This window comes from Aotus nancymaae, unplaced genomic scaffold (assembly GCF_030222135.1).
Source record: "Aotus nancymaae isolate 86718 unplaced genomic scaffold, 86718_ANA_hifiasm-v0.15.2.pri h1tg000003l, whole genome shotgun sequence".
NCBI classification, from domain to species: Eukaryota; Metazoa; Chordata; class Mammalia; order Primates; family Aotidae; genus Aotus; species Aotus nancymaae.
In genome coordinates this window covers 70988424-70998635 of record NW_026988414.1, presented here as the reverse complement: position 1 = coordinate 70998635, position 10212 = coordinate 70988424, and the positions used below count along the sequence as shown (strand labels likewise).

Here is a 10212-nt window from a genome sequence, read left to right as displayed (position 1 = left end):
TCACAGTCCTGCCTTTGGTAAATTTTTCTGTCTCACATTTAGAGATTTCATCTTAGACCTTGGCTCTTCATTTTTAGCAGGTGATACTGTAGTCACTGGACCAAACCCCAGCCTTGATCTCTCTATTGGAATCACAGTGATACTTTGATCATGGGCAGGAGATCTGGAAGTAAAGTAGTTGAGAAGAAAGACGATCCCTAGGGGAAGAGAATAATTTGAGGTGAGGTTCAATAGGCAATAGTCTTTTGGCTTTTAAAATTCTTACCCATCCTTTAATAACCAGTTTAAGAGGCATCTTTTCAGTGAACCCTTCTCTCCCCCAGCAGAGTTACTTTACCCTCCTGTGCTCCAATTGCATTATAATATTTCTCAGACTGGTTAGGACAAAGCTTGAACCTCCTGGATTCAGATCTTAGTTCCATTATTTTCTGTGTGGTCTTGGCCAAGTTACTCAACTTGTCCATGCCTCACTTTGTGATATAACAAGTGACTAATGCTAGGTTTTCACACTCCAAAATCCACCCTTCCTTCATTACACTATACTGACCCTCCAAGTATCAGTGTTCTGAAAAGGAACAGTCAGTGCTTCTATTTCTCCTAGATTATGCCTCCCTTTCCAGAAGTGATTTCCCTATCCATCCTTCTAGCATAGCAGGGGAGTGACTCACCAGCAAACGTGAAAAAGAAGTCACTGCACCAGTTAAGATAATAGGTCCATAGGAGATCTGACTCCATGGCATCCCTAGTGTGCCAGTGAACCTGTGCCACAAACAGGTTGAGACAGAGGAGCAAGCAGGTAGCTAGGACCAGAAGGAAAGATGTCGTAATCCATCAGCATCTTCAGTCTGCCTTCCCTGCCACCTCCCAGCTCCTTGGCCTCCAGAGGCCATATGTACAACAAGGATCAAAAAGATAAAAACTTGGGGATTGACCAAGATGAGAGAATGGGATTTATACCCTGGTAAAGTCAGCTAAGATGTGTTCTATATAATTAGGTAAGGCAGGTAGCTGGCAAGTTGATGTGATACTGAAGAAGAGCAAAGAGATAAGAAAAAGTATGAGAGTTCCATGGAGAAACTTTGTTACCTTGACTATTTTACCATGGTATTCCCTGCCAGTCTCGGTCTGTACCTGAGATGAAGCTGAGCATGGATATCTTCAAATCCAAGTTGGTGGTCATGCTTCCTCTACTAGGGAGGCAAGAGCTGAAGAGCCAGCCAAGGCCAATGAGTATGGTGAAGATAGAGATGAGGAAGAAGGCCCTGGAATATTGGAGATAATCTGCATGAAGAAGAGAAAAGGAAGAGTGTGGTTAGTCCAGTGAGGGACCTTCCCTTAAGAAAGCCAGATAGAGTCTTAGAGAAGGATATAGGGACAAAGGAGGATGGAGCAGAGCTTGCTACGGGGCATCATTTTTGCTTGGAATTTCTTTACTATGATTGTTAAAATGAAGATAATATTCAAATACTCCTGTGTGCATTGATTTAGATATAAACTAGCTTATAAGAGGTGTGACCAATGACAAAACAGATTAAACCTTTTTCTTGTTTCTAATTCTAAAAGTAATACACATTCAACATAAGTATTGAAACAACTACAAAAGAACAAAGAAGAAGAAAATCAGCCACAATCCTACTACTTAGAGGAAACCATTTTTTTTACCCCCCTCAACAGAAACCATTGTTAATATTTTATTTTTCTACCCTCTATACAGAGTAGATATGATACTAGATGTCATGTGGGTTTTTTTCTTAAGAATATATGATTTGATTTCCCCAGATATCTGTTGTAAATATTATTTTCAATGGCTACAAAATAGTCTATCCTGTTAATATATTTTGCTTAATGATTTACGCATTGCTTAGTTCCATTTGTCTTTCACTTTCAGCTGTATCTGGCATGTACAGGCCTTGTCAGCCTATGACTACAAAATGAAGTCACATTTACTTTTTATTTATTTTATTATTATTAGAGAGGGAGTCTCACTCTGTCACCCAGGCTGGAGTGCAACGGCACAATCTAGGTTCACTGCAGCCTCCGCCTCCTGGATTCAAGTGATTCTCCTGCCTCAGCCTCCTGAGTAGTTGGGATTACAGGTGCACGCCACCACGCCTGGCTAATTTTTGTATTTTTTTAGTAAATACGGGGTTTCACCATGTTGGCCAGGCTGGTCAGTGACCTGACCTCAGGTGATCCGCCCGCCCTGGCCTCTCAAAGTGCTGGGATTACAGGCATGAGCCACTGCACCCAGCCACATTTACTTTAATTCCCATATTATAATGATTTCAAGCCCCAATTTACCAAACTGCAGGAACTTACCACAAAATGTCTCCCTTTTTTTTTTATTCTGAGAGTGCCCCCAAAGTCCTATCTCATATTTGTTTAAGTTGCTCTGATGCCCTTATCCAAGTGCCACACCTCTCCTTCTTCCATCTCTTGGATCTAGGTATCTTCTTCTTGGCTTTCCCACTGTGGACTGGATGTTGATAAGAGAGCAGGAGGGACATGTTCAAACTTACTTTTTGCTATCACATCCCTATGATGGATCAGTTTCTTCCTTTGACTTCCCCAGCAATATTTTACTGAAGATTTAGAAGCTAACTTACAATTATAAGTAGTTGTAGCTTTTCTGAGCTACCAGAGACCCAGGAATATCTTCAGTATCCTTTATAAGGTACCTCCTTGTCTAGCTTCTTTTTCTGTCCCAACGTAGCAGGGAACAGTCACCCCCACCACTGAAAGTTCTCTAACCACTTATATGCCTAAGAATCCAAGCCCAGCTTCTGAGTAACCTAGAGAGCAGAAATTATGCATCAAGCTTATCCAGTCTAATATCTGCCTTGTTGTTTCATTTTTTTCTCTAGAACCTGCCATTTAGTAATACAATGAATTACAGGAATTTCCATTAAGAGAAACCATACCTCTACCCACAGAGGTTAAGTTCCTCTGTGGCCCCCAACAAGTGAGCCAAATTAAAACATAGTAATTCACAAGCTGCACATTTTCTGAAGACTGGATTATTCAGAATTAGCAGTATATGTAGCCAGCCAGAACATAAGCCCAGATTGAGTTGTATGAAGCCCAGGGTAACGGGCATCCTTTGTGGTATTTAGTCCACAGTCTTCCATGGGCTCCAGCAGCCTTTGTCTCTAGCCCTGAGCCCTCCGACTATAGCAAACTGGGCTAAGGATGGGAACCTGACCCATGCTGGAACAATTTTATTCTTAGCTTGGAAATTTGGATTTCCTCTTTTGCTTGCTTGAACTGAGAAGATGTAAAGTTTGACCGGGGTGTCACCTTTTAAGCATTTACATACTAATAAACAGGAAAAACTGAGCTGTAGAGATAAAACAAAGTATAAACAAAGATGAGTGACAAAGTGACTCTAGAAAATCTGAGTGACTGGCTGGCTTGATTTTCTTTATCTGAGATCCCAGCCTCCTCTGGAATCCTCTAAGGTCCAGTGAACTTCCTGCCTTGGGAGTCTGAGTGATTCTTCTGAATCTTTTTTTTTTTCTTTATCTTTTTCTTTGAGATGGGGTCTCACTCTGTAACCCAGGCTGGAGTGCAGTAGCATGATCTCTGCTCACTGCAGCCTCTGCCTCCCAGGCTCAAGTGATCCTCCCAGTTCAGCCTCCTGAGTATCTGGAACCACAGGTGCGGTGCGCACCACCACACCCAGCTAATTTTTTGTATTTTTGTTGGAGATCGGATTTCACTACATCGCCCAGGCTGGTCTCAAACTCCTGAGCTCAAGCGATCTGCCCACCTCAGCCTGCCAAAGTGCTGGGATCGCAGGTTTGAGCCACCACACCTGGCCGATTCTTCTGAATCTTTATAAATAAGTTCACTCTTTAGCTTATGCTAATTCAAATGATTCTAATTTTCAAAACACCAAGAAGCACTGTCAAGAATATTTCCTGTCCAACTCCAGTCTAATGTATAAAGTCCGGTCCCTCTTCTACCATGAGGGGAAGACTGCAGCTTTATATATTTCTTACAATTCTCTCTGTGTTACCGTCTCATCTCCTGAAAACTATGTAAACAAGATCCTCACAACTCCACAGGAACAATTAAAGATTTGCAACATAGAAGAGTCTAACCTTCCCAAAGTAACCAAGTCTATTAGGAATAATCATGTACAACAAATTATATAAACAAACTAAACACTTAGATTCAGAGTCTAAGACATCTGCATTTGGTTAACTTTATAGTTTTTTAAATTAATATTACTACAAATAAATAAATGTCCAAAAGCTGATTTCAAGCTTCCATCTCCTGTAACACCAAAACTGATTTCAGCTTTTAAACAACAGTTTTTACAGCAGCTTACTCATCAAAGTTTCAAAAATCTTAGGATCTAAGTTACAAAAGGCCCTGGTAGTATGTTTCAGTAAGAAGCCTTGGTCTAGAAAAAAGGAGTGCCTGGGATAAAATGAACACCCATGTGTTACCTGTGTGGGTCAACTGTATCCAAACATTTCTGAAGTTTTCCTTAGTAATATACTTTAATGTGGACTTCAGTTACAAGAATACCAAGGGACCCCTCCCAGCTTACTGAAGCTAATACCTTGGGAAGAGAAAGAATATCACTTTCAATTTGAGGAGGAAGTACAAATAATCTGAAAAACTTGGTAAGATTTTTGTAGATGTTCTCAGGATCAGTCCAGCATCAGTCAGGGATGCCACACTTCAGAGTACCATTGGGTACAATGTGAAAGCTACCAAGATTGGAGGGGGCACCACCCAACCAGAAAACAGTAGTGTTTTGTGGCATCCCCTCAGATCTCAGTGAAATGAGAACATTCACCACCTGGCAGTTTGTAAATAATGGGCTGGATCTCCTTCTACTGTTGCGGAGCTAAGACTTGGACAGGGAGCTTTGGGAAAGTGGTGCTGCTGGAGACAAGCTGGGGAATCACCTCACTTACTTAGCCAAATATGAACTTCCATGCTGCTGCAATTATGACTGCATTCAAGGCAGAGAAGGCCAACACATGACTTCTCCAGGCTCAGAGGAGGTGCCCAAAGGGGGTGGTTTTGTAATGGTGGAGACTTAGGACCCTTAAGAGGTGTCTATGAAATCTGCTTAGTATTTAAGTTCCCCTGTAACCCAGTTGGAGTGCCAGAATGATGCATCCCTCCCTATACAGCTTGCCAATGTGTATTGTATTCCTAGGGTCTTAACTCTAGAGTGCCCAGTGCCTTGACTAAAAAAGGGTTATCCTTTTTTTCCCATGCTCTGCAAAACAGTTCCAATTACTCTCTGTGGCAATATGTCATTTATATTTCAGCCTGATCTCACCAGTGCTATGGGAAAATAACAGACGGGTCTGTTCTATACTTGAGACTTCCTAGTAAAAGTGACGGATAGTGTCCTCTTCTCCCCATCCCTTCTCCATCCCATTAGCAACAGCCACAGCAGAGAGGCTATCAGTCATCTAGACCCAGGTGAAGTCAGAGACAGAAGCACAACACCCTGAAATGAGCCCAGGGAATAGGAATATGTACATGCACATTCTTGAACACACCTGAGATAGCCCTTGTGAAACTTGTGAAAATGACTGAGGAAACTATCAGGGAGGGGAGCTAAATTCTTGCAATCCAGTAGGTAAAAGTTTGAAGTCATTGAATTGGACAATAATTATTAGATAATAATGTATTTGAAGGCCAGGCACGGTGGTCACACCTGTAATCCCAGCACTTTGGGAGGCCGAGGCAGACGGATCACCTGAGGTCACGAGAGCAAGACCAGCCTAGCCAACATGGTGAATCCCCATCTCTATTAAAAACACAAAAATTAGCTGGGTGCAGTGGTGCACACCTATAATCCCAGCTACTCGGGAGGCTGAGTCACAAGAATTGCTTGAGCCCGGGAGGCAGAGGTTGCAGTGAGCCAAGATGACGCCACTGCACTGCAGCCTGGGCAACAGAATGAGATTCCATCTCAAACATAAATAAACAAATAAACAAACAATAATAATAATAATGCATTCAGGCAATAATAATATTATATTGTTGTCACAGGAAGATGAGGCCTGGACATTTTGATTACATTTTGGGGGATTCCTTATGAGATCTGTATTGCAGACTAATTACTGACTCTTGAATTAGAACTAGTTATAACAACATGGAAAATAAGGTGGATACTTGATTTATAATTATGTACCTTAAGGACTCAGTTGACTTTCTCTAAACAATTATAGTCTGTAAAGATAAAACAAAGCATAAACAAAGATGAGTGACAAAGTGACTCTAGAAAATCTGAGTGACTGGCTGGTTTGATTTTCTTGATTTTCTTTATCTGCATAAAGGAGAATCCAGGGCTCCAAGAAATAAACTGCTTTAAGTGACGTAATTTCAGGATTCTAATTTATTAAAGTTTTGTTTTTTGTTTTTTGGTTTTATTTCTTTTGAGACAGGGTCTCACTCTTTTTGCCCAGGCTGGAGTACAGTGGCACAATCTCAGCTCACTATAACCTCTACTTCCCAGGCTCAAGCAATTCTCCCACCTCAGCCTCCTGAGGAGCTGGAATTACAGGTGCCCACTACCACGCCCAGCTAATATTTGTATTTTTTGTAGAGACAGGGTTTCACCTTGTTGCTCAGGCTGGTCTCAAACTCCTGAGTTCAAGCGACCCCCTACCTCAGCCTCCCAAATTGCTGATGTCAGAGGCGTTTGAACCAGAGCAACTCCATCTTGAATAGGAGCTGGGTAAAATAAGGCTGAAACCCACTGGGCTGCATTCCCAAAAGGTTAAGGCATTCTTAATCACGGGATGATAGGAGGTCAGCACAAAATACAGGTCATAAAAGACGCTGTGATAAAACAGGCTGTGGTAAGAAGCCAGCCAAAACCCACTAGAACCAAGATGGCAACAAAAGTAACCTCTCGTCATCCTCACTGCTCATTATATGTGAATTATAATGCATTAGCATACTAAAAGACACTCCCACCAGTGCCATGACAGTTTGCCATGGCAATGTCAGGAATTTATCCTATATGGTGTAAAAAGAGGAGGAACCCTTAGTTCAGGAATTACCCACCCCTTTCCAGAAAATTTATGAACAATTCACCCCTTGTGAATATGCAAGAAATAGCCATAAAAATGGGCAACCAGCAGCCCTAGGGGCTGTTCTTCCTATGGAGTAGCCATTCTTTTATTCCTTTACTTTCTTAATAAATTTGCTTTCACTTTACTCTATGGACTTACCTCGAATTCGTTCTTGCCCAAGATCCAAGAATCTTCTTATAGGGTCTGGATCAGGACCCCTTTCTGGTAACAGTAGGATTACAGGCGTCAGCTACCACACCCAGCCCTAATTTATTAAAGATTTAAATAATAATCTAAGGTCTAAATTCTAGCCTGGGCACCCAGTTACATAAATATAATTGCAGCTTAATCTTTTTGCCTAAATCTTTTAATCCATTTCTAGTTATTTCCTTGGAATTAATTTCTAGAAATGGAATTATTGACTCAAAGGAGATGAACATTTTTTTATTTTTATTTTTATTATTTATTATTTTATTTTTGAGATGGAATTTCACTCTTGTTGCCCAAGCTGGAGTGCAATGGTGCGATCTCGGCTCACCAGAACCTCCGCCTCCTGGGTTCAAGCGATTCTCCTGTCTCAGCCTCCTGAATAGCTGGGATTACAGGCATCCACCACCATGCCCGGCTAATTTTGTATTTTTTACTAGAGACAGGGTTTTTCCATGTTGGCCAGGATGGTCTCGAACTCCCAACTTCAGGTGATCTGCCGCCTCGGCCTCCCAAAGTGCTAGGATTACAGGTGTGAGCCACTGTGCCCGGCCGGAGATGAACATTTTTAAGTCTCTGGATATACCTAATCATATTGCTTTGGTTATACCAATTTGCATGGTATGTATAGTAATGTGTATGGGAGTGTATAGCGGTTGCATTATCATTTAAAAATCTGTTAATATGGTGGTTGAAAAGTTACATCTTGTTATTCATTTGATTTACCTTTCTTTAATGATTGATTGAGGTTAAATTACTTTTACTATGTTTATTAGACAGTAATAGTTCTTGTTTTGTACATGTCTGTTCAAAGATAACTCGTTTATTTGAGTTTTTGTCTTTTTAATACTTCGTGTATCCTTTTACTATATTAGGGCCATTAACCTTTATCTTTCATAATTGTTGCAAATATTTTCTCTAGTTTTTCTTTTTATGCCATTGAATTGTCTGCCTGCCTTTGATTTTAGTTTCTTCTCAAGATCATGCAGGATACTGCCCCTTAATTTCAAATGTCACATCCCATGGCCAAATAAATAATACTGTACCTCAGAGTAGGGCTCAGGTGCTCCCCTCCTGCTTATGTGAGGAGAATAAATGGTTTACTCATACATGTTTTCTTTCACAATATCCACCCAATATTCCTCTCCAGAGGCCCTGGTTTCATATGTGCACTTTGAGACATAGTCTATGCTAATACAGATGAATACACACATCACATATTTTCCTTCTTTTAATAGCGCTTCCCTCTTCATAATGCCAGATAGAAACCTTGTAATTTCTTACTGTTATCGTTAGTGCCTTGCTCAGCACTGTGCCCAACTGATGCCTACTCAGTGCATTTTCATAAAGATGCTGAGGACAGCCAGCATCTTTTCTTTCCCATCACCCACAAGATATAAATTTCTTTGTGTAAATTTGTATCTTGTGGATGATGGGAAAACCGTCAGTGTAATGTTATCTTTCCTCTAAGGTTTTGGTTTGATTGGAAAACTCATGCATATGATATTTTTAGCCCCAAAAACTTATTTTGAAATATTTTATGTTGCACTTTCAGATTTATTTAAATTCACATAAAATTTGACATAAATAATATTATCTTCATAGCGGGCATTTGTTATACCACAGATCTAACATAGATTTAAGTTCTCTTCCACTGCTAGGAGAAGAACAAGCTGACCTTGAATGTTCAACTAACAGAGGTTAAGATATTAGCTTTATCTTCCAGCTATGATCACTTCTCTTTTAATTCAGTAAGCCACATTAGAATATCAATCACAATGCTTAGCAGTAACACCTTGTTAATGACAAAAGAGTTTTTCCTAGGGCAGGTATGGTGGCTCACACCTATAGTCCCAGTACTTTGGGAGGATCACTTGAGGCCAGGACTTTGAGACCAGCCTGAACAACATAATGAGACCTTGTCTTTAGAAAAGAATTTTAAAAATTAGCCAGGAGGGGTGGCACACAGCTGTAGTCCCACCTATTCAGGAGATCGAGTGGGAAGATTGCTTGAGCCCTGGAGGTGGAGGCTGCAGTGAGCAATGATAGTGCTACTGCACTTCGGCTAGGCGATAGAGCAAGACCCTGTCTCTAAAAACAAACAAACAAACAAACAAACAGTTCTTCCCATAGAATAAAGAGAGTATAACCCATTATTTAGGACTGAAAAAAACCTGGAATAGGAGGGAAAAAGAGTACACTGAGGATACCAAAGAAATGGCTACATTGACAATTTGGCTGAGATCCATCCTGCACTTGGAGAGGTGAAGGCCAAAAGATCTTGGAGGAAGAAGGATGAAAGGCCAATTTGTGTGGGCAGAAAGCTCTGGAATTGTAGGGGGCCTGTGGCATTTAATTTGGTGTCACTCACAGGGTGGCTTTGGTGTGTGGCTCCAGCACAGCTCGTGGTTGCATAAGGTCCAGAGTCCTGCGTAGAGCTCAAGGCCATTCCTGTTCACCAGGAACTGCACCCAGTTCAGTGGGGACATGCCGATCAGCATTAAGAGGCTAAAACTACAGAGGCTGCCACAGAGCATTCGGATGTAGATGTGTGCCTGATCCACGTGCTGCTGCCGCCTCTGGGATGACATCAAGGCACTTGGATGTTTCTTGGCAGGGAGGGTAGGCTACAAGGATGAGGGAAATATTGCCTACTCGAAAGGATAACCTCTGATCCCCCGGGTCACCTACTCTTCTCTACCTCAAGCATTCCCATGTGTGTTTGATTTATGGATATCTTTCCCTACTCCTAAAAAAAACACACTAAATTTTCAGGGTGATCTTTTCTGTCTTTAGGATGCTCTGTCTAACCCCGTCTTTAAATAAGTCCTCTTCTTCCCATCTGATTTTCAATTAGATTCCTCCTCACCCTTTGGTATTTCCGGTCTCCCTTTATTTTGGGAACCTCAGGACTGTGGAAAGTTACGGTTAAATGTTCCCTCCGCTCCAT

The 10212-nt window shown here is 41.3% G+C and overlaps 1 protein-coding gene across 1 annotated transcript; it reads right to left on the bottom strand.

Annotated features, from left to right (window-relative positions):
* On the bottom strand, positions 1 to 10212 carry TMEM202 (transmembrane protein 202). The gene is made up of 5 exons (XM_012451284.2): positions 10132 to 10212; positions 9634 to 9889; positions 1132 to 1281; positions 669 to 800; positions 1 to 197 (listed from the first exon to the last, which is right to left on the bottom strand). The coding sequence occupies exons 1-5, from the start codon at positions 10210 to 10212 to the stop codon at positions 1 to 3; spliced, it is 816 nt and encodes a 271-aa protein (XP_012306707.2).